The sequence below is a fragment of the Periplaneta americana genome, chromosome 15 (assembly GCF_040183065.1).
Source record: "Periplaneta americana isolate PAMFEO1 chromosome 15, P.americana_PAMFEO1_priV1, whole genome shotgun sequence".
NCBI classification, from domain to species: domain Eukaryota; kingdom Metazoa; phylum Arthropoda; class Insecta; order Blattodea; family Blattidae; genus Periplaneta; species Periplaneta americana.
Window position 1 is genome coordinate 69188062 of NC_091131.1, and position 25881 is coordinate 69213942.

The window sequence follows — 25881 nt, forward strand, 5'->3', positions numbered from 1 at the left end:
ATAATACACCTCAGGTCTTAGTGCGTGGGATGTTCCCTCCCTTCCTCCTAACAAGAAAAAAAGAGGGTTATGCTACTTGAGCTAAATGACTTTACGTTGTGAATAATATGGGATGAAGATAAATTCAAACAAAATAAAGACCATGGCTATCTGAAGAAAAATATAGAAGGTAAACGTGCGAATTCGAAATGAGGCAGTAGAATAAGTGGCGTCGTAACGTAACTTTAGATAGGCTAATATTAATCTAGAACGAATGTTTGGCGGCGTTTTTTCTCGGCGCGATAGAGTATTGGAGCAATTGTGGAGTAACGGTTAGCTTCGTTAGCATGTCTGAACGTGAAACGAGTGGACCCGGGTTCAAATCCTAGTTGGGACAGGTTGACGTTTTTCCGGGGTTTTCCTCAACCCATTAAGAGTAAATGCTGGGTGACTTCTGGCACTGGTCCATGGACTCATTTCCCTGGCATTATCATCTTCATTTCACTCAGACATTAGATAACCATCGCACTTGATAAAGAGCCGTGAAATATACCAATTCAAAATATATCTAACGTAATTCGCAATAAATTCAGTAGTACCTGTCTATTAGAGATGAACAAAACTAACTGCCGCTCTCGCTCGCTGTATTTGTCTTTCGAGTCTCGTCTCGTTATTCTCGTGCGCTTCGAGTCTCGCTCATCATTCTCGAAATAGCATTTGGTCGGCGTGGAAATATTTCGTAACTTTGAATAACATACATCATTGAAATGAATAACATTATAAATGTTTAAATGAGACAAAAAGACAAAACAGAACAGTATCTTAGTTATCAAAATTTTCTGGTTCTATCACAGTTTAATATGTACAGTCACGAAGATTGAGTTGATGAAGGTACTAGGAACAATAGATTGTGCAGGTACTATTTCGCATTGTCTGTAATAAGGCGATAGTAGCGATCCTAGTGGTTAGCAACTATCTATGGATGCATATTTACTACGTATTGAGCTTCGTGACTGTATATATATTAGACTGTGGTTTTATTATATTATATTACCTATGGTTCTTTAAATATAAAAAAAAATCTCAAATAAATTAGCATTTGTAAGAAACATAAAACATAGCATTAATATTTTCTTTACTAGAGATTACACACTTTATCTTAAACATATGAAAAGAAAATTTCTAGTATTTTAATAAGGGCCTAGTAATTAAATAAAGACTGGGGAACGGATTATTATACACTGAAAAGTAGAGATGATGTTTCAAATAGACTACTTGATTGTTTATACATATATAACAGTTGCCAAAGTAGGTAAAAGTTCAGCCAGATATAAATAACTGTGGCGATTCAAGGCTGCTTAACTTCGGGACTTCGGGAGTGATCAAACTTTAGTCTCGGAACACTCACAACCAGTCGTTTCGTCAAGGACGCGACGTAATACAACATTGTCGTGCGGGTTTTCGGCTTTGCGGGCGCTGTTAGTCTCGCTTTCTCGATCGTTGTTCATCTCTACTGTGTATACTCGATCTCCGTTCAAGAAATGGTCATCTATGAACTGTTTATTTTGTCGAGAAGTACACTTTCTACACTGTTAAATAAGCTTCGGTTAGAGACAGCAGCTTGTGCTCCATCACATGTGCAGACAACAGTAGGAGCAGCGAAAAGAATAACGCACGCGTAGATTAAAAGCAATTACAATGGAACTGCATGTGAGTTATGTCAGCACTGCTTCATATATTCATTGGCTGTAAAAAACAGTTGCGTCGAAATTGGAGCTTCGCCATCCGCTACTGGAGAACACACGAATTGATTTACGAGGCTTGTTGTGTGCAGCTCAGAACTTCGCAGGCTAGGGCCTACAAAACACATGTGCTCGTAACTTTTATACGACGTTTATAGAGACTCCGAACCAGCGCGGGCGTTTAGCTGTTAATCGCTCACAAACGTAATAAAGTTATCGTGTACGACAAGGGAATATTCATAGCATAGGCTGGTATACATTTAAGTTACAATAAGCATTACAAAATTATTCACTCCAGTGACAATACTTAATAATTTTGCAATAATTAAGTCCTTGTGAAATACAGTAACAGTGCACATTACATCATTAATATACAGAGTGAAAAACGAGTATGGAATATTGTTAATAACGTCTTAAATTTTAATTTTACAAAAAAAAGTTTTATACAAAAACTGTTGGAGATCCGTGTCCCACTTAGAGGGATCGAGAAATAAATGCTCACCATTTATAATCAGATGAAGATATTGTTTTTATTTACATCTGACAAGAAGTAGAAACAGTCCAAGTTTATGCACCAATGGTTTAAAAACAGTTGCATGCTCATGCGCATGCACACTAACGTTTATCGTGGAAACAAGCCTGGCGCCATTCAGTAGAACATTCCGTCATTGGACCATTCTTCATCGAGGCAACAGCCAAAGGGACTGTGTATCTGGACATATGTAGAACTTTTGTTGTTGATCAACTCCCCGCAGGATCGGTTTTTCAGCAACATGGGGCGCCACCCCATTACTTTGAAGCAGTGCTTGGCTTCTTGAATGCAAACTTTCACAGTAGGTTGATCGGAAAAGGAGAATCCTTTCCTGGCCACCTAGGTCACCCGTCTTGACGTCCATTGACCTTTTTCCGGGGCTTTATGACGAGTGTTGTGTACCAACGTGTTAAGTTGACACTTAGGAAAAACTGAGACAACGCATTATAAATGTATTATTTTTATTTTATTGGGTTATTTTACGACGCTGTATCAACATCTAGGTTATTTAGCGTCTGAATGATATGAAGGTGATAATGCCGGTGAAATGAGTCCGGGGTCCAGCACCGAAAGTTACCCAGCATTTTCTCGTATTGGGTTGAGGGAAAACCCCGGAAAAAACCTCAACCAGGTAACTTGACCCGATCTAGATTCGAACCCGGGCCACCTGGTTTCGCAGCCAGACGAGCTGACCGTTACTCCACAGGTGTGGACTTACAAATGCAGCTGCGCTAATCACTCCACAAATGTTATGGAACACTTGGCAGAAGGTTGAGTACCTTTTGGATGTCTTCAGGATAGCTCGAGGCGCACACATCGAGTTGCACTGACCATTCTCCGAAACTCGGAGAGTTTTTACGTCAAGTTGTATAAAAAGTTATGTTGCAAAACCATTATTTATACTTTAAATTAGCTCTTATTTCTCGATCCCTCTAAGCGGGACACGGTGTATTATGCCAGTATTCGAAAACAGTTATTCAGACATACAGGATGTGACAGTAAACTATTTTTAAACGGCACCCTATATTAAAATTTACGTTTTCCAAATCCCCATTACATTTTACGTATGAATACGTAGAAACTTTACTCATTCAACAGTTTTATATCTTTTAACAATTTATTAAACTTGTTTCGTGGACTTAAAACTTGAGACAAATAAGTATGTAAAAGCATGTTGAGTAAGCCATAAAACTAACCAAGCTTTATCACAGATGCTTAAAATGAGAACCATTCACAGATGCTTAAAATGAGAACCATTCACAGCCAAAAAATTTCCCAGTTTATCACGAAAATAATCCATTGTCTTCCTACAGTTATATAACTGTTCTGTTCCATCTCATATCTACAATGGACTGTTTTCGTTCGACCGGCGCTGTTGATGGGGTTCCAGCATAGCTCAGAAGGTAAGAGCACTCAGCGCGCCAAGCCGAGGGTCCTGAGTTCGATTCCCGGTGCCGGAACTAAGTTTTCTCCAGTAATAAATTTATAAGTAGTCTAATAAGCACATTTTTGCAGTGTCGTTTAACAACCGATTTTTAAAAAATCGTAACTTTTTCCGATCTTCAATCTGACACCGAGAATTATAAACTAATCTACCCTTTGAAATGTTTCCAGATTGGAAATAGAAATTTCACACCTGCAGTAACCTCACTTTCTTTGCATGTTCATAAAGAAACCAATCGGGTTTTCCTTGCTGTCCATGGGAATAGGAGTGGTTGCTTAGACAGCAGCGGTGCGGGCTTGAGTCGAGCTCAGCGCACGTGAGTGAGAGGGAAGTCGTGTCTTAGATTACACCACTAGAATTAATTTCGGTTTATAGGCCCCTCAGAGTTTACGGCTTTGTTTACTATAATGTAACGCTTTCAGGAATAATAATCACCTTGCAGTGTACCGCTCCGGCAATAATTCGAACGTTATTGCGTATCTTTGTAGGTACTTGATTGGTGCATCCCAGCAGACTGTGCAGCGAACCGCCGAGGCGGCACCACAGTTATAATTCAGAATCTTAAACAATTAAAACAACGTGTAAAGCATTCTAGAGCTGGAAGGAACTATTCTAATACCTCGAAAACTGCACTGCAGACTAAATAAAGCAATATTGGTAATAACAACTAGATAGTAATAATAATAATATTAATAATAATAATAATGAATGTATGTATATATTTATTTACACAGCAAATGTAAACACCCTGGCAGTGGTAAATTAATTACGTACAATATTACAACACATATGTATAGGCCCTACATAAGTTTCACATTGATACTGATAACTTTTCACTTCACTCTCATCTCACTCACTGCACTGGCACTATGACACATTTCACTGACAATATACAGAGTGTCCCATTTATCTTGTGCACCTTTCACTTCACTCTCATCTCACTCACTGCACTGGCACTATGACACATTTCACTGACAATATACAGAGTGTCCCATTTATCTTGTGCACCTTTCACTTCACTCTCATCTCACTCACTGCACTGACACTATGACACATCTCACTTACTGCACTGGCACTATGACACATTTCACTGACAATATACAGAGTGTCCCATTTATCTTGTGACCTTTCACTTCACTCTCATCTCACTCACTGCACTGGCACTATGACACATTTCACTGACAATATACAGAGTGTCCCATTTATCTTGTGACCTTTCACTTTACTCTCATCTCACTCACTGCACTGGCACTATGACACATTTCACTGACAATATACAGAGTGTCCCATTTATCTTGTGACCTTCCACTTCACTCTCATCTCACTCACTGCACTGGCACTATGACACATTTCACTGACAATATACAGAGTGTCTCATTTATCTTGTGCACCTTTCACTTCACTCTCATCTCACTCACTGCACTGACATTATGACACATCTCACTTACTGCACTGGCACTATGACACATTTCACTGACAATATACAGTGTGTCCCATTTATCTTGTGCACCTATTATAACTTTTTTGTTTGGATAGTTATTGGAATTTTTGTTTTTGAGCGTCTTGTTAGAATGAGGGGCTAACATGAGTGTGGAGATTTGGTGCATGTAACTACATTATAGTACAAGATACACGTGACGTAATCAGTTTTTCAAATAGCACTACATACTTTAATCATGTTACATTGATTACACACATTAAGACGAGTTCAAAAATGTATCACAATGCCACCTTCCTAATAAATAACAACAACAAAACGAAACAAAAACGTACTTCCAATGTGATAATGTTATGCTTTGACAGTCACAGAAGATGTTCCAAATGGTGACCATTTACATTAATGCACATTCGAAGGCGTTCCCTGAAAGATCGTATGACTGCCCGGCATGTTGCTGGCTGAATGGACACACAAGCCTGTCGAATGCGCTGCTGCATGTCGTCTGGTGTTGTCAGAATGTTCTGGTACACACTGTCCTTTACAGTTTCTCACAGGAAGGAGTCGAGTGGCGACAGGTCCGGAGAATGTGCAGGCCATTGTACGTGGATTGTGGCGTCGACAGTTGTTGTGGTTTGTTTATATGTTAAGACAGTAAACACACAACACACGACGTGTACGAACGTCAGTCGTCTTTCGTTTTGTGTAAGTTAATGCACAAGATGAATAGGGCACCACAACAAACGGCACATTCTAATGGCATTCATTTTGCATTTTGTTGTTATTGTTTGGGATACATTTTTGAACTCGTCTTAATGTGTGTAATCAATGTAACATGATTAAAGTATGTATTGCTATTTGAAAAATTGATGTGTAAGTTAATGCACTAGATGAATGGGGCATCACAACAAACGGCACATTCTAATGGCATTCATTTTGCATTTTGTTGTTATTGTTTGGGATACATTTTTGAACTCGTCTTAATGTGTGTAATCAATGTAACATGATTAAAGTATGTATTGCTATTTGAAAAATTGATGACGTCAAGTGTAGGGTAAACATTGGTAATTTCGTGGCAGTGGTTATTTCGTGATACTTTTTCTTTGCTCTTTTGTGAACTAACCAATGGTGTTACGACATCCAAATTTCCGCCAAGGGATTGCATATGTTGTCCAGTTTCCAGAAACATACAGCTAAGCTTTGTGTGACTATTGTAGTTGCTTCAGTGAGCTTTTATGTTTGGAGAGAGCAAGTTTGCGTCGACTTCTCAGGCATACACATTTTGTGGATGTTTGTAATTACATTACAGGCTTATTACTAAAGGTAAGCACATGATATTTGGTACAAAGATTTATTGTATCTTCATGAAATTTTAGGTAATGTTTTCGGAATTTTAGATACATCTGTAGTCGCCATATAGGCTTAGGTTTACTGATAGAAATCTTAGCTGTTTGAGGCAAAATTTTGTTGAGCATTAAGTGTTACAATTTTTAAAATAGTATAAAATGTATTACAATAGGAATTTTAGAAATCTGAAGACAAGATGTGATAACAAAAAAGAAAATGGAGACGCAATGGCTTCAGTATAGCTTCTGTCTGATTTGTTATCATGCTAAGTGTCAATGATAAGTGCTAGATGACTTGTAAGAATTGTGACAGAAGATGGAACATGGCTCCACCATTTTGGACCGGAGACAGAGGCAGACAATGGAGTGGCATCATGCAAATTCACCAAAGAAATAGAAATTCAAAAGTACACCTTCGGCAGGAAACGTTATGGCTACTGTGTTTTTCGATTCAGAAGGACTCTTGCTTGTGGACATCATGCCACACGGAACCACCATTAATTCTGACGGGTATGTTGCAACTCTCAAGAAACTTCAAGTTCGACTGAGTCGTGTTCGACGACATCGGGAGAAGCAGGATGTTCTGCTATTGCACGACAACGCACAGCTATATGTCAGTCACAAGACCACAGACCAGATCAGAAAATTCGGATAGACAACACTGAAACATCCGCCTTACAGTCCTGAACTGACACCGTGCGATTACCATCTCTTTGGTAAACTGAAGGATCCCTTCGCGGAACGAGGTTAGAAGATGACTTCCTTGTGCACGCTGCTAAAGAGTGGCTCAGACGTGTTGGTCCAGACTTTTACCGTGCTGGTCTACAAGCCCTCGTTCCTAGGTTACGTAAGGCAGTTGAAAGGGACAGGGATTATGTGGAAAAGTGACATTTTGTTCCTTAAGGATGCATCTACATTCTGTGAAAATAGCAAAGCTGTAGGATAAAAATATAATTTTTAAACAAACGTTATGCATTACTTTTGGAGTTACCCTAGTAATATAGGCTATAGTAAAGTCTGTAATAAAAGTGTTCACCCTTTCAGGGAAAAGAAGATCCCTTTTCAATTTCAATTTTTACTTTGATTTCATTCTTATTATGTGTTGATATGTATTTCTATGTTTTCTTGCTATGAATATTAGACGGAATTACTATGTTTGAAGTCTTGTAACAATAAATGAGAATTTCATTAGACTTTAATGAATTTTTCCACAATTCTTCTACCTCTCACGAAATTATCAATGCAATATCACGAAATTACCAAGGTTTTCACGAAATAACCAACATTTCAGCTTAAATTGTAAAAGTGGTTTTTGGCACATATTCACGAACGTATCCAATCTTTTATGTCTCCAGATTTGTACAGCAAGTTATTGTCTTTTAGATGAAAAAATCGGAATAAGGATATATTTACACATTTGCATTTTAAATTAGTTTTCATGAAATTATTACGAAAGTACCAATGTTTACCCTATCTTGCACCATAATGAAGTTACATGCACCAAATCTCTACACTCATGTTAGCCCCTCTTTCTTACATAACTCTCAAAAACAAAAATTCCAATACTATCCAAACAAAAAAGTATAATAGGTGCATAAGATAAATGGGACACCCTGTATAACACATTTCACTGACACTATATAGCACTATTGACACTATAGAACAATAATAATAATAATAATAATAATAATAATAATAATAATAATAATAATAATAATAATAATAATAATAATAGCAAACTTGATATATTTAAACTATAAAAACTATGCATGAAAAGAAATTGATAGACAGAATAAGAAATGAAACTGTGTTGATGTATTTGCTGCAAACTAAGCATTTGGGTATAATTTAGACAGTGTTTAACTTTTTTTAGAAATGCTGCAGTGCGCAAGGTCTTTATAGAATATGCTAAATCCATTTTTAAATTATTTCACCGATAGAATGAAAAGCATTTTAACGGTGGTAGAAAGTCAGTAAATCTCCCTTGTATCTCCAACCTCTCCGTTTACTTCGATCATGAAAATATGCGGGGCTTAAGGAAAGTAGTCTTGTGAAAAAATAGCTTCTCTCAATCTACACATTTCTGTACCTCCTAAGTACAATATTGTGACGAAGAGAATGTACACTGTTCAAGACAACAAAGAGCTACAAGACAGTCTCAAATAAGAAAGTGAATGGCCCAAGCAGAAGTGTAACACTACACCGATATGGCGTGCTGTTGATGAAGTTGTAGAGATTCTCTCTCGTTACCCTTTGAAGCGATCTCCAGATCATGTAGCCGGCGTCTGAGGAGGGTGCTTCTCCCTGCGCAAGATGCCTTCCAAGAGCGTTCCTTGTGAGTACATGTATACAGTATATCGTTACGGGCCTAATATTGGCATCTAAAAACAAATTAATTTACTTCAAAAATTAGAAGGGTTTTAAAGTCGAGGGGCCTTATTTTCGACTAGATATTATATTAATATTTATGTGTTCTTACAGGCCCATTTTTATATTTGTCTCACGCCGTAGCGTCGTGGTCTAAGGCGTCATATCTAGGACTCGCATAACGGAATGTGCGCTGGTTCGAGTCCTCACGGAGGAAGAAATTTTCTCATGAAACTTCGGCCAGTATATGAGACTGGTGCCCACCCAACCTCAAGATGTATTTGGGGAGCTGTGATACGTATAGCTCGTGCAAGGAACGCTTACCGAAAAGCAATGGTGGCGTAGCTGTCTGTTTTGACGTGTGTGTGTGTGCGCGCGCACGCCGAGGGAGCGAGAGGTTCGGACCGATGGAAGTACTGTCTCGTCCAAGAAGATGAACAAATGAGGACATCGCTGTAGAAATAAAGAACGTAGCAAGAGAAAAATTCGAAGCTAATTAAACCCGAAACTTATGTTTACGAATGAAATAATACCGTGCCATACAAGACACGTATTCACATGCAATGGAACAAACTAAAGTCGTAATGTAACTGTCACAACGCAACACTGATTCTATCGATGTCATTTCTCTTCCGACTGTACTCCTGAATATCATTCAAGCAATCTTGCCATCTTTCCTGTCGCCCGCTCTTCCTTATCGTATTGTTTCATTCGCATTCCTTCCGTCGGTATTACCTGTTTGCGAGACCTATAGCGAAATCCAGTGTACGAAACCAGCTGTAATGGCTGCGGAGATCATCTTGCTGACCACATGATACCTCTGTTCTGGTTGGATGATCGTTCACCTCTGCTGAGGAAAGTGAACGTGAGACCAGCAGCTGGGTGATCGGTCTTGGCCCTTTATGGGCTGCGCGCCATAAACGGACGGACGGAGTTTTGTATGTACAAAAATAATATTGCTTTGAGAACACAATAGACCAGGATAGGCCTACCGGTAATATAATACAGATGATGATGATGATGATGACGACGACGACGATGATGATGACGATGACGACGACGACGACGACGACGATGACGATGACGACGACGATGACGATGACGATGACGATGACGATGACGATGACGATGATGATGATGATGATGATGATGACGACGACGACGACGACGACGATGATGACGACGACGACGACGAATAAGAAACTCATTTTTTAAAGATAAATGTAATCCCATTATTGGCCCAACACTGCATAATAACTATATTAAATCAAATCCGAATTTGAAACTATTAAAAATATTTAAAAAGAAAATTCTCAAACTGATTAAAACGTACAATTAACTTGCATTATAAATTCGCTAAACCTACATAAGTAGCATTCATTTTTATATTAAGTTCAACTATTATTTATTTCTATATTATTTGTGCTTGTCTGTCATTCATTGTATTGTATTTTGCTCAGTTTTATAATGTATTCGAATGTAATGTAGACCCACCACCTTTGGTGCACTCTAGTTAGTCTCTGATGAGCTATGTGGCACACGCTTTCGGCACTAACAACGTCTGTGAGTTATCTCGTAGGTTCGGGACGAATAACAGCAACGTTAAGGGTCTAGAAAAAAAAACTTTTGTGCGAGATCGTGCATATTTGCTTGTTTTCAGCACAGAACCAATACGCGGTAAGTGTGAAATACCACATTCAGTATTCCCAACGTAACACACATAACAATTTCCCTCTTCTTACCGCTTAAGTGCGACATTCATTTTACTGCTTTAGGCTTTTAACATATTATTTTTAGATACGTTTAACATAGTAATAATTATAAATTGGAAACTTACCACTGCAATTTCACCTAAATTGCAATGTTAATTGTCGTTTTTAAATATTTGCAAAAATTAAGTAAAGTCTACTACTCCACGAAACTTATTGCATTCCTGATACAAGTAACATTAAGGAAGCCGTGAAAAAATCCACGAGATTCCAGATGCCGATGTTATTACTGCAATATGTTATACGGTATTATTAATATTGTTAAAATATTAAAATGAAAAATAAATCATTACATAACCTTACCGTTTGTTTTAAGTTCGCATTTATAGACTGGGGGAAAAAAAGACAGACGTATAACACGGCCTGCTGGAGTATAGTAAACACAGAAAACATTTTACAGCAACAATGTTGAAGAAAGATATTTTGGTTTTCCGATGTTGCCGTCATTAAACAGAAATCAACATGAAGATTTCATTGCAACTAATTAGAAATTCGTCTTTCAGGTATGTAATAAACGATCTTCGCACAAAATAATGTACGATACACGAGCGGTATGTTTGTTTTCATGTTCTCGGAAATTAAAAAAGCTCAACTACGTTTCGCTTTTTCAATCTTTTCCTCGACCGTGAAAACGTCAACATACCGCTCTTGTAACGCATATTACTATTACCAGTCGGTTGTCAGATTTTTATCTTCGAGTACCGACAATTCTACGAGTATATTAGGATCTGTATTCTCGCTAATATTCTGAGCTTTGCATTGATCTGACTGCGACTTCATTGTGCTCTTCTTTCATGAGCAGAAACTCACCAACTTCCGTTTGAATATCGCTGTTTGCTTTGCCGATGGATCTATGAATAAATTCCTGCTCACATGCTTTGAAGTCCACAAATGCACTCCTAACGCCACCACATGACTGACTACTGTCAGCCTTTAAGAACAACAATGCATATTGAGCACTTAAAGCAGATCTTCGATTTCACATTATCCACCAAAGACTGGTCAATTCCAAACAATTAGAACATTTTTATAATCTATTGAGTTATTGTATTGTATTGTATTTATTAACATTCCATGGTATTCATACATGCTTACAGCTAGAATATGGAAAAAGTCAAAAAACTTAATATTATTATAAAATCTTAATTGATAGTCACAGTCTAGATGAAATATATACAGACGAGATTTACAATATAGTCTACTAGTACAACACAAAGTTTTAGTATCAATTTCATTAAGTGTTATCGAATGTCATGAATTCACCTATAGAATAGAAGGCGTGAGAAATTAGGTACTTCTTTAATTTGGCCCTAAATAATTTTATGTTCTGAGTTTCATTTTTTATATCGATAGGGAGGCTATTAAAAATTTTACTGCCATATAACGCACTCCTTTTTGATAGCACGATAGACTTGCCGATGGAGTATGAAAGTCAGTTTTTGACGTGTATGTATGCTATGAACTGTTGAATTAGTTAGCGAGTCTAACTCCTAACCCAGCGGTCCCGGATTCGATACCCGGTCAGGACGAGTAGCCTGGGTGAGGTTTTTTCGGGGTTTTTCCCTCACTCCTCATCATCCCGTTTCTGGTTTTTCAGATCACTCGACAGGCGGCCTCCCGAAGCTACTGTCTCTCTCAACCGGCCTCCGTGGAATGTAGCTAAGCGACGTTGGATGGCCTCTGCAACGAGCACCCGAGGCGAACCTACTCGGGGGAGGAGTTTCGCCTCGGACCGACAGGGGGGCCTTGGGGGGAGTTGCCGAAGCAGGAATGGTATATGGATTCTGTCGACTGTAGGGACTGGTCGTTAAGGGAGTCATGTGGTTAGGGCGGTGCGCGTAGGGGATCTGTGGTACGCAACTCATTCCATATCGAGGGTTAGAGCAATAGATCTCAACATATCGCAGTGCTGGGCCATCCGTGCAATCCTCAGTTAAATTCCATTCCATTCCATCTTAAAAAATCACCTCTATGGTAAACACTCCACATAATTGTTTAATTAGTATATATTTTTGAATGAAAATCTGTATTTTTATCTTAAATTTTTATCTATATATTTTTTTCATGTGCCCATTCATGTACAACCATTATTGTAAATTGTGTGTTATTCTATGTCTATAGGCAAGCCTTGGAAGGTCAGACAGTAAAAATAAAAATTTCTGTATTTAAATAATCTTACGTAGTGTAGGGAATACAGTAACTGATAGTCATGACTTACAACATGTCACCAGTTATAATTAAGATTTTGGTCCTTACACTATCTTTGCCTTGAATTGCATGTTTTATTTAATACTTAGTCCTAACTTTATAACATCCAATACCTTTGTTGTTGCTGTTTATAATTTATTACTGAAGTGAATTGATCATTTTTTAATGAAAACGTGTTTAAAAACAAGTCATACATTTTAAAATGTTTCAATTTCATACACGTTCAGTTTCGTTAATGTAAATACTAAATAACACGTAAAAATCAATTACTCTTGCACATATGGGATACAGATATCACTGCGGAAATGATAAACAGTTCCGTTTCGCGGAATTGAAGCAGTAGGGCTATATTGTATTTCCATTAAAATATATAAATAGTATTTTCATTATTTTGCTTTTTAACAAATGCAATGTTATGGGAAAGGTAAAATCATGCTATAGGCCAGAAATTGTTCCAAACTATTTAATGTACTGCGAACGACACGGCAAACGCTTTAGAGATAAATGTTTTTCTTATGATCATCAACATCCTACTATTATCTGACATTAGCCTATGTTTAGTTGAGGGAGCCATGAACTAACTTAAGTACTATTCATAAATCGTCGCATAATAAACTGCCATCGACCACGAAAGCATGGATGAGATTCCTGCAGAAACCGCCTAGTAGCCCTTGCAGTTCAAGTTCGAAATAGTCGACGAAACTTAAATTAACCATTAGACGAAATGATTTCTCGAATGATTGTGAACTAACTGAAACTTTCAACATAGTTTAGATATATCGGTTTCAAACCGATTTTCGTTATATTACTACTACTACTACTACTACTAATAATAATAATAATAATAATAATAATAATAATAATAATAATAATAATAATGTAATTTAAGTGAGGGGACACGGATGGCCCAGCACTGCGACCTGCTGAGATCTAATGCTCTAACCCTCGATAGGCTATGGAATGAGTTGCGTGCCATAGATCCCCTACGCGCACTAACCCAACCACATGACTCCCTAACTACCGGTCCCTACAGCCAACAGAAATCCATATACCATTCCTGCTTCGGCAACTTCCCCCAAGGCCCCCCTATCGGTCCGAGGCGAAACTCCTCCCCCAAGTAGGTCCGCCTCGGGTGCTCGTTGCAGAAGCCATTCAACGTCGTTTTACTACATTCCACGGAGGCCGGCCGAGAGAGCCAGTAGTTCCAGGAGGCCGCCTGTAGAGTGATCTGAAAAACCAGAAACGGGATGATGAAGAAAGGATGATGGGGGAGGAAAGGAAGTGGTGAAGATGAGTGGCGTTCCAAAGTTCCCTGATATTCATCCATAGCAGTGAGGGGGGAAAAAACCCAAAAAAAACCTCATCCAGACAACTCGTCCTAACCGGGAATCGAACCCGGGACCGCGGGGTTCGGGGTTAGAGTCGCTAACCCCTCAGACACAACGGCGGACAATAATAATAATAATAATAATAATAATAATAATAATGATAATGAAAAAGTAGTAACCGTAAAATAAATAAATAATAAATAAATAAATTTAGCCTGCTAGATCCCGTAAGGGCAAGGGCCTCCTGATTGACAGGGCTTGGCTTAGTAGACTTCACTCGTTAGGTGAGCTGGACTCGTTAGGTGAGCTAGTCCTAAGGAGTGATATCAGCGAACTTGGCTGCACTACTTCGTTTCTATGTACACAAAGTAAACACTATATGCACTTGTAAGATTCGCACCACACTACACACTGAGGACGGTGGCTTCTAGATTTCTCCATAGCTGTCTGTCTCTTGTACTGCTCGTCCAATGTGCTCCTGCCTTCTTCTTGAAGAAGTCGGCCCATCTAGTCATCTGGCGTCCCACTCTTCTCCTGCCGATCCTGGGATCCCACAATGTCAGTCTGTGCGTCCATCGTCTGTGGTCCATCCTTACCACGTGCCCTCCCCATTTCCACTTCAGGCTTTCGGCGGTGTTTAGGACGTCTTTCAGGTCGATACGGTTGCGTAGCTCCTCGTTTCTTACTTTGTTCATCAGAGAAAGTTGCAGAATTTTTCTTTCCACACTGCGTTGGCAGGTTTGAAGCATACGCCTCTGTTTTGATGTCAGGGTCAGGTTTGGCATCCATACAGTAGGACTGGTAATACACATTTTTCTAGGGTCTTAACATTTAAGCTTAGCTTCTGGAATTTGTCTGTAAGTATGAACTTTAGGGACCAGAACTTCTTCCATGCCATACTGATTCGTCTCTTTATTTCTTTCTCTGAATTGCTGGAGAAGGACAGGTTCTGGCCCAGATAGGTATAATGTTCCACATATTCTAGTGGCTGGCCATTTAAGTGGATCCGGTATTCAGACGCGTTAGTCATTAGTTTCCTGCCTCTTTACTGATCCTGTCCAATACATTCAGAAAAAAAATTCCATCTGAAGTGACAATAAAGGTAATGAACTTAAATTCAAAATTGCATAGGTAGAAAACTATATTTTTTTTCATTTCTTTCAATATATAGGACTCTGAACAATATACTCTCAAAATAAATACAAAGAAAATCAATTCTAACTCCATATGAAAAAGCCTTTTCTTCTGTGTATGTGTATACATTTTCAGTCGCCTGTAACTCCCAACCCCTCTTTTACCTCTTATCCCCTCTCGCTCCTTTTCCGTACAGCGGCCGAGCGATGTAAGCAATCTGTTCCACTCGCGAGTCGCCAGTCTGCTCAGTGAGTACATATCGTGTACAGTCCTGCCTTAAGATATAGACCTATTACAAGAATAAACTAAGAACAGGCGCGCAATTAGAGTATAATAAAATAATGTCCGTCATAATTTTTACGAATCGACCTGAAACTTAGACAGTGGCAAAAACTAACAAGAAAAATCTAATATCTACAGAATGCAATTAGATTCGGATCTAGTAAATAGTACATCATATCTAACAAAAAGAAAAGAGCAACTATCGCGTTGACAACAGCTGACAATCGGTACATCAGGCGGGATTTAGACGCACGGGAGTTCATAAGTTGAGCGCAAGAGAAAATGTTACCTGAACTGAATGCATCAGTTGAGCACGGCGGTCAGTTTAACACGAGCCGCAGCAATTTCCCTTCCCATTTTGTAGAGACTTAGGACTCTCTGTACATTGACAGGTATGGTTAAAAATGCTGCTCTCGTAAAAATGATCGTACTGATAAATTGGTAATTGTCAGAATTTAAAATGCTCGTAGCGATAACTTGGTACTTGTCAGAGTTTAAAATATTTGTTCCAGTGCCAGTAATGGATTGTTTAATATCTAGGTCACTTTCTTGGATAATAGCAGGCCACTCTCTTCAGGAAAACAATTCTAGTAATATTTCCGAGTCTATATCTACAAAGTATTTCTTATATATACTGTTTCCTCAGTTTATATGTAGGATTGGCTCTAACAGTATTCCCGTTGACATTCATTTTAATGTACTGTATATGATAGTCTTTCAATAATGACTTGAAGAAACAAATATATATATGAGAATGTGCATTATTAAAATTCAGAGAGAACGCTTTGCGGAACGCCTCACATGCATTATTAGTTCTGTCTGATGTAACAGTATCGGAAGCCCAGATTTCAGGGGGAAATAACGAATCCGGCTTTATGAAATTTGATACCAAATAATCAGCAACGGCTGTGATATTTTCATTAACAGGTTGGTTGTTAACTAAATCTTCAACAAATGCATCTCCTACTTCATTTGGAGAAAGAAATGGAAGATCGACTGCCCAGTGCAACCATTTACCGTTGTCAGTATTGTTATCTTTATACTCATTAGAAAGCCCCCAAAGGACTGAATTTTTCTCCTCCAAGCCTGACTTACACTGCACAAAAATGCTTTCACATGCTACGTGTCATTAAGCCTAAGGAAAATTGACCCCGCGCTCAACTGATGTATAACCAAAACTGACCCCGCGCTCAACTGATGTATAACCAAAATTGACCCCGCGCTCAACTGATGTACAACCAAAACTGACCCCGCGCTCAACTGATGTATAACCAAAATTGACCCCGCGCTCAACTGATGTATAACCAAAACTGACCCCGCGCTCAACTGATGTATAACCAAAACTGACCCCGCGCTCAACTGATGTATAACCAAAATTGACCCCGCGCTCAACTGATGTACGTGTATACCCAAAACTGACCCCGCGCTCAACTCATGTATAACCAAAACTGACCCCGCGCTCAACTCATGTACGTGTATACCCAAAACTGACCCCGCGCTCAACTGATGTATATCCAAAACTGACCCCGCGCTCAACTGATGTATAACCAAAACTGACCCCGCGCTCAACTGATGTATAACCAAAATTGACCCCGCGCTCAACTGATGTATAACCAAAATTGACCCCGCGCTCAACTGATGTACGTGTATACCCAAAACTGACCCCGCGCTCAACTGATGTATATCCAAAACTGACCCCGCGCTCAACTGATGTATATCCAAAACTGACCCCGCGCTCAACTGATGTATAACCAAAACTGACCCCGCGCTCAACTGATGTATAACCAAAATTGACCCCGCGCTCAACTGATGTATAACCAAAATTGACCCCGCGCTCAACTGATGTACGTGTATACCCAAAACTGACCCCCCGCTCAACTCATGTATAACCAAAGCTGACCCCGCGCTCAACTGATGTACGTGTATACCCAAAACTGACCCCGCGCTCAACTGATGTACGTGTATACCCAAAACTGACCCCGCGCTCAACTGATGTACGTGTATACCCAAAACTGACCCCGCGCTCAACTGATGTATACCCAAAACTGACCCCGCGCTCAACTGATGTACGTGTATACCCAAAACTGACCCCGCGCTCAGCTGATGTATACCCAAAACTGACCCCGCGCTCAACTGATGTATACCCAAAACTGACCCCGCTCTCAACTGATGTATACCCAAAACTGACCCCGCGCTCAACTGATGTACGTGTATACCCAAAACTGACCCCGCGCTCAACTGATGTACGTGTATACCCAAAACTGACCCCGCGCTCAACTGATGTATACCCAAAACTGACCCCGCGCTCAACTGATGTATACCCAAAACTGATCCCGCGCTCAACTGATGTATACCCAAAACTGACCCCGCGCTCAACTGATGTATACCCAAAACTGACCCCGCGTTCAACTGATGTATACCCAAAACTGACCCCGCTCTCAACTGATGTATATTCAAAACTGACCCCGCGCTCAACTGATGTATACCCAAAACTGACCCCGCGCTCAACTGATGTATACCCAAAACTGACCCCGCGCTCAACTGATGTATACCCAAAACTGACCCCGCGCTCAACTGATGTATACCCAAAACTGACTCCGCGCTCAACTGATGTATACTCAAAACTGACCCCGCGCTCAACTAACGTATACCCAAAACTGACCCCGCGCTCAACTGATGTATACTCAAAACTGACCCCGCGCTCAACTGACGTATACCCAAAACTGACCCCGCGCTCAACTGATGTATACTCAAAACTGACCCCGCGCTTAACTGATGTATACCCAAAACCGACCACCGCGCTCAACTGATGTATTTTTAATCCTTTCGCGCTCAATTGATGTACATGTACACCCAGACGCACAACCACAGCTCAAGCGTTACGTCAAAATTGAATCTTTACCATTAATTAAATATTAAATGTGAGAAAATTTGTCTAAACGGAGACCCTGGTAACCTGTGCTTTACCAAATTATCAAAAATATCTTTTTTATTGAGCAGAATCAATTGCGACACGCACATATTGCATTGTCTATCCTTCATTTCACTGTCTCTTTCGTTTGTATTCGCTTTCTCTTCGTCTATCTCTTTCCCCCCCTCCATGGACGAAGATACTGGACAACCTGTGAAATGAAATAGAATAATGAACATTGGTTATTCATTGAAATAAATTGAAAATGAAAACAAAAGCTCATGAAATCATTATTCCAAGTGTTTGTTTGTAGAACAAATGGCATCTGTCAAATGTGATGTGTATTGATTTCCTGTGGTTATTATACAGTGAGATTCGCTGGTTTGTGTTTAGCGGAAGAATAATGAGGCGAGAGTGAATAGAGTCCAGAGATCAAGGAAATTAATTAACGTTTGTAAAGGAATGCTGCGAATTGGAAGAACTACATCATAAAGTCTACTGCTAGAAAGTGTGGCTTATGCCTATTGTAATTAAATTCTAATACACTTAACTTTCTATAGTAAATGTTATTCAATTAAATTAAGTTAAATTAATATAGAATCAAGTAGGGCTATTATGATACAAAAAATGAGTCTTTGGCTGTAATTTTTCTATAAAAGCATATATAAATTTGAACAAATTAAGTCATGTGCTACTTTAGACATATTGTAAAATTAATAGCTTCAGAGATATGAGTACTTATTCATCAGAATCATAGAAGATTTTTCTATAAAAGCATATATAAATTTGAACAAATTAAGTCATGTGCTACTTTAGACATATTGTAAAATTAATAGCTTCAGAGATATGAGTACTTATTCATCAGAATCATAGAAGATACTCAGTGAGATTTTCATTTTGAAAAGCCTTCATTATTCTGAGATGTAGAAATAGTAATATTCATCAAAACAAGAAAAAGTATAATAAACGTGGGCCCTAAAATTAAATGTTGTACGAAACAAGGGTTTTGAAATTGGTATTGTAAGAACAGAATATCTTCCAATGTGAGCTCTTTTCTTGTTTCTTATAGGGTATATAGTATTATATCGGAAATGCAGTAAACAAAAGAGTAACAAGGTGTGCAGTCATTTGGTCTCTGCGATATATCCAGCATATTTAAGTCATTCGTTATCTTATGGAACCAAATGAGTACGTACGCCGTAGTTCAGAGTAAGAACCTTATGGTGGAGGTAAGTGAGCTAGCTAGCTACAAGTGGAGGCAGGAGAGGGAGGGAAGCTTCTCAGTCCACTTTCTTCCTCTCCTTACGCACAGCTAGGTTTCACTAGATAACGAATGGCCTATACCTCGAGGAATGTGATGCATGTTACTTTAGAACAAAAATTACATAGGTTAGTTCGCTTCTTATGGGTGAATGTTACTTATGTCCCGCCCACTATAGGACACATAGGCCAGTTTTACATTAATCCTAAACATTTAATATAACTTGTTGCTTGTGTAGGCAGTCTTTTACATTAGATTTGCGAAAATTGGTTTATAGCGCAACATTGGCAGTGATAAAAGTGTGAAATATTCAGGTGAAACGAGCGTTGAGCGACTTCTGCCGATTTTGGAATAGACACCGACGCACTTGAACTGCCAACATAGAAAACAAAAAATCACACTCAATCGCTTTCAGCTTCATCTTGACAGGATAATAAAAGCCTAAACTAACCTAACCTAACCGCGTCGGTGTCTATTCCAAAATCGGCGGAAGTCGCTCAACGCTCGTTTAACCAATAGGTATTCGATCAGTGGGCGGTGGATACTCTACATTGACCTTCTTATGTTAAATAAGATGAAGGTCACTGAAGTGTAACATTATTATTATTATTATTATTATTATTATTATTATTATTATTATTATTATTATTATTATTATTAAAGATAATTCTTACTAAATTTCCATTTCTGCATTTCATGTCTGTTAGGTTGGTATGTCTGATATTAATTGCGCTTTGTGATGACCAAGAATGACATAAGAAGTTTAGTTCACTATTTCGCCGATATGACTGAACGCTTGGTCGCACGATACATATATTCATCTATTTACTTGTTGGGTATAATGTTTATTTATTTAGGATGTAATGCAGGCACAGTTGTATTGCTGTGGACTGCCAACAGCAAGATTCGAAACTAACTCATCTGGAAGAAACGTGGTATGTTTTATATTTATTGCTTCCTCCCATGCAGCTTGTGCCATCTGCGTATTCTCATATCAATGAAAACACACCAGCGCTGCCATTTCTATCGGCATGGCAGTCTGAAAACAGACAGAAAGAACTCGCTCACGTATCAGAGGGTGACATCAGTGATACTGGTCTTGCGAAAGGAACGTCATTTATGACCTGATTTGCTTCTTTCACAGGTTGAAATTGAGAATTTCATGACAGTGCTTGGAAATATATGAGCCGATCAGAGCAGAAGTGGTGATGAGGTGTAAAGTAAAAATTCTGTAAAATACAGCACAAAGTAGCAATTAATATACTCTTCGTGCTATCCACTGACTACTAATAGTTTAAATAAATTGAATATTAATTGCTACTTTGCGCTGTATTTTACAGAATGTTTACTTTAACCCTCATTACCCATTTTTTATTTACACCACTTCTGCTCTCAACAGCTCATATAAAGAACATTTTAACGAATTGTGTATCAAGATGCAAAAAAGGAAACGTGACGTAATCCAAGTTCTCTATCACGAAGATATCGTCCACAAAACACTCAGCATGAATAACATCTCGAAAGTTTTGTGCCTCTAAAATGCGTCATGATATTTGTTTCGTTGTATCAAGAGTCAACTTTAAATGTATATGTAAAAATGAGATTATCTCCTATACCAGTGGTCGTCAGCACTCGCTGAAATGTGCAAAGGGTAAGCGGAGCCGTCCCGTGTGCCCCGTCATGCAGCAGGAAGAAGTAGAGCGCATACCCGCTAGCAGTTACGAGTGCACCATGGTGCACTGTGTTCTCCGCGGATAAGAGACGTTAGCCCCAGGGTGCTCTGTGCTGACGACCGCTGTCCTATACTAATACGAGTTGACTTGGCACTACATCTCTGTTCTCCTTCTTATAAAGAGTTCTTAGATTAGGATTAACCAAAGAATCTTTTTACTCATCTGATTTCTTTGCATAAATATTTCCTATTAAACCTGCTATCTCCTTCGCTCTACAGGGATCACTTCGGCAATTTTTCTGTCCTTCCTTCTTCAGTAATGTTTGCAGACTAAATACAGAGTAGAAGTGAAATAGCCTTGCAGATTTTCAGAGCGAATAGCTCATGTTATATGTAACAAAAAAAATAATACCATATTGGTGGAAATTCTATAGTTTTCTCAGATAAAAATATTTTTTCCAAATGTTTAACATCCTCCTACTCGGTAACTAGGCTATTGCGAGTAGGATCGTGATTTTTGCCCATATCTATAGAAAATATAATAAAGAATCATTTATCCCTGTGGCGTATTTCAGTAGCGTGGAAGGCTTTCGTGTAAATTTAATTTTAAAACCACTAATCTGAAGCCACTGACCTATGCGACCAGCTTGCAACATTGTAGCCAGAAAGGGAGATGGGGGATAGTTCACTAAGGCAGACAGACCTGAGTTCGTTGACCTCTTACATCTGGATTATGAGTGCGTTAGCGGCAATGTTACCAGACTCTTGAAACTTCAAACTTAATTTTCTAATTCACCGTGCATTTAATCCCAAAACGTAATATAGGTTTTCTATTCATTTAAATGTACCCTATCGTCCCTTACAATCTGCAGGATTATTTCATTTCCACCCTATATCTACAGTAGAACCTGAGTTATACGTAGTTTTAGTTTGCACGTAATTATACACTTATCGTCGCCCTGGGTAGCGTAGTCGGTATAGCGCTGGCCTTCTGTGCTCGAGGTTGCGGGTTCTGTTCCGGCCCAAGTCGATGGCATTTAAGTGTGTTTAAATGCGACAGGCTCATGTCAGCAGATTTACTGGCATGTAAAAGAATCCTGCGGGACAAAATTCCGGCACACCAGCGACACATATAACCTTGGCAGTTGCGAGAGTCATTAAATAAATAATTTATTATTGTTATTATTATTATTACTATTGCTCAACTGTACAATACTTGGAATGTTATTCAAGTGGTAAAAACGTTCTCAATTAGCAGTCGTTCTCTTTCTGTACATATTCAAGGTGCTTTTATTTCTACATTTCTTCTGATACATTTCTGTAAAGTGGATAATTTGAATGCATGTGTAATTCACATGGCAGTGTTTGTTACAGGCTACGGTAATTTGGCCCCGAAGACGCCAGAGGGGAAGGTGGTCACAATGCTGTATGCTCTGGTTGGCGTCCCACTGATGCTTCTGTGTTTGTCCAACCTGGGCACGCTGCTAGCGGGGACCTTCCAGTTCGCATATTCACACGCCTGCTGCTACGCTTGTGGGAAGAATCACCCCGCCCATCACCACCACCACCACCAGCAGAAGCAAGCAGAGCACCAGAAGCAGCAGCAGGCACAGCAGCACTACCGCCAGCAGCAGCAACAGCAGCAGCGGTACCACCAGAGGAGACTCAGCAAGGTGCCCCCTTACGCGCCTTCCGCGCAGCTCAACACCGAGCTGCCGAAGAAGGTGGCGTCGCCCGTGGTGCCAAAGAAAATACCTCCTAGCGTCCATATCCCGCGAGGTCCCAGAATACAGAGCCGGCCGCGGCCGCCCAGACCTCTGACGCCCGAGGTGCGCAAGTTGCTGACGGAGTGCGCGGAGTACTCCCTAGCGCAGGAGGGCGGCGCCACGTCGGACCCGGCGGCAGCCAAGCTCCTGCAGGAGCTGCAGCACCAGGACCCGGAGGCGGGCCACGAGGAGGGCGGCAAGGACGACGATGAGGAGGACGACGACGAAGAGCTCGACGAAGATGCGGAAGACGTCGACGATCTCGAAGACGTAGATCACGAGCAGAGGTAAGATACGTACGTGCTGGATTATAATGTCTCTAACCTTATCCACTATTCACATGAGGTAAGGCGGTATGGCATAGTTGCGCCCCGCGATCAATTGGGAGGCCTAGGCATGGCATAGTTGCGCCCCGAAGAAATCAGGTAGCAGAATGGACATGGCATAGTTGCGCCCCGAAGAAATCAGGTAGCAGAATGGATATGGCATAGTTGCGCCCCGATGGGCATAGTACACACGAAAGTGATTGTCATAAAATAAATAAATTACTTAATAGTACATTATGCAACGAGCCTATAATGGTAGTAATTAAGAAGCGAGTATGGATGTTTATGAAACGAGCGCAAGCGAGTTTCATAATTTTCATACGAGTTTCTTAATTACCATTATAGTCGAGTTTCATACGACTTTTTATGCTCGACCATATTTCTAACTTGAAATTATTCAGATGTATACATTTTATTTGTATCTGACAAGATCGGAAGTGACCTTGTTCTAGGTCGTGAATTGTGAGATGTGCGCAGACGCGAAAGTATTGATTTTTTCCGACGAACAATAATGTCATTGACCTTATGTAATTCCGTTAAACTTGATATAACCTTGATTATTGAATTCGACATTGAAAAACGAGATGACAAATTGAATTTATTTGAATATTATTTACAATTAACGCTAATTATTATAGTAACAGAACATAACCTTCTGCGACAGTATTGGATTTCCAGCATCCGTGACTTTTCACTAATTCTCTTTCGATTGCATATCCGAGAATAATCGATACTTGCGGTTTTATAACGGTACAAAGCTGACTCGTTATTGGCTGAACACCTGTAAGCTGAGTTGTCATTGGCTGAAAACATCTGTACTTTAATGAGTAGGTGTACTTTAATGACATGCATTAAAGGACTGTTACCAGGTGTATAATTAGTACATTTCGGCATGGTCGAGCATAAAAATATTATAGTAGTAGCTGCATTGAAATCGGGGTGGCCTAGCATATGATCAATTTTGCTATTTAAAATAACACTTTTTTTTATCGATCACACACAATAAATGAACTGCATTTTTTTGTTTGTACATAGAGATCTTAGCCCTACGGTACAGGGTTTCGAAAATTGAAACTTAGAACCATTGTGAATTATTAACTCTTTACCCTTTTCACTAACCTCACTATACGCCACAGACGGTGTGAAGATCATTAATAAAATGCCAAGACAGCTAAGGCCCTATATTCCAACGGCTCACTCATTTGAATATGTCAGTTAATAACGTAATGCCAACTTAATGGCGTTCATTTTTACGGTACGCAATCGATAATCACTGCATGAACAGTAGGAAAAAGTTAATAATGTGCTGTCAACTTCATGGTGTTCATTTTAACGGTAGGCTATCGATAATCGCTGCATAAACAGTAGAAAAACGGTTAAAAAGTACTGTCAACTTCATGGTGTTCATTTTAACGGTATCGATAATGAATATTAAATCGAATAAGAAATCAATAAGGTTGGTTGATTGCGAGGCTCGAGTTTCCGTAGTGTCTTTTTCTCTACCTATTTCATCGGGGCGCAACTATGCCATGCCTCTTTCTCTACCTGATGGGACCTGATGGAAATGGGGCGCAACTATGCCCACAAAACAGGGGCCCTTTTTTATCTGCTGTATCTTATCTGACCGTGGGGCGCAATTATGCCCTGCCCATAGCGGTAAAGGTAAGACACTTTACGCGCCATGGGTGGGCATGGAGGTAGAGCTCCATGCTTTCATGACCTCGGGACCAAGATGAGGTGATTTGGTCGACACCACGCTCCGACCGCCATCTACACCCGGGAAAGACCAGGTACTTTATTTAATACTAGGCTGAGTGAACCTGGCTGTGCAGTTGTTTCTAACCATGAAACGATCGGACCCGGGCTCAAACCCTGGTTGGGACAAGTTACCTAAGTGGGCTTTTTTTACAAGATTTTCCCCCGATCAATTGAAGCAGAATTACTTGACAACTTTCGACGTTGGATCTCTGACCTATTTCGCCATCATAATTACAGTTCTTCTCTTTCATCATCGTCTCCGTTTCTTTCTCATATTTTGGGTTTCCTCCAATGTAGAGTCGACTGCGAGCCGCCACTGAACTTGTACTCCGTGATATGTGGTGATTAGTTGCTAGTGGTAGTGCTATATACCGAGGGCTCTCACCTGGGGCTCATGGTAGCTTTAGGACGGGGGTAAGTGACCGCGGAAAATAATAATAATAATAATAATAATAATAATAATAATAATATTTATTTATTTATTTATTTATTTATTTATTTATTTATTTATTTATTTATTTATTTATTTATTTATTTATTTATTTATTTATTTATTTATTTATTTAATTTGGCAGAGCTAAGGCCAGAAGGCCTTCGCTTCCGTCCAGCCAGACTCTAATT

General features: G+C 39.5%; 1 protein-coding gene across 1 annotated transcript in view; it reads left to right on the forward strand.

Annotated features, from left to right (window-relative positions):
- The window catches only part of LOC138715720 (potassium channel subfamily K member 18-like), a 228591-nt gene that overhangs the window by 182362 nt on the left and 20348 nt on the right, over positions 1-25881 (forward strand). The window contains exon 5 of the mRNA XM_069848776.1: positions 22785-23463. Within this exon, the coding sequence (XP_069704877.1) occupies positions 22785-23463 (679 nt within the window). The remainder of the gene's footprint in view (positions 1-22784; positions 23464-25881) is intronic.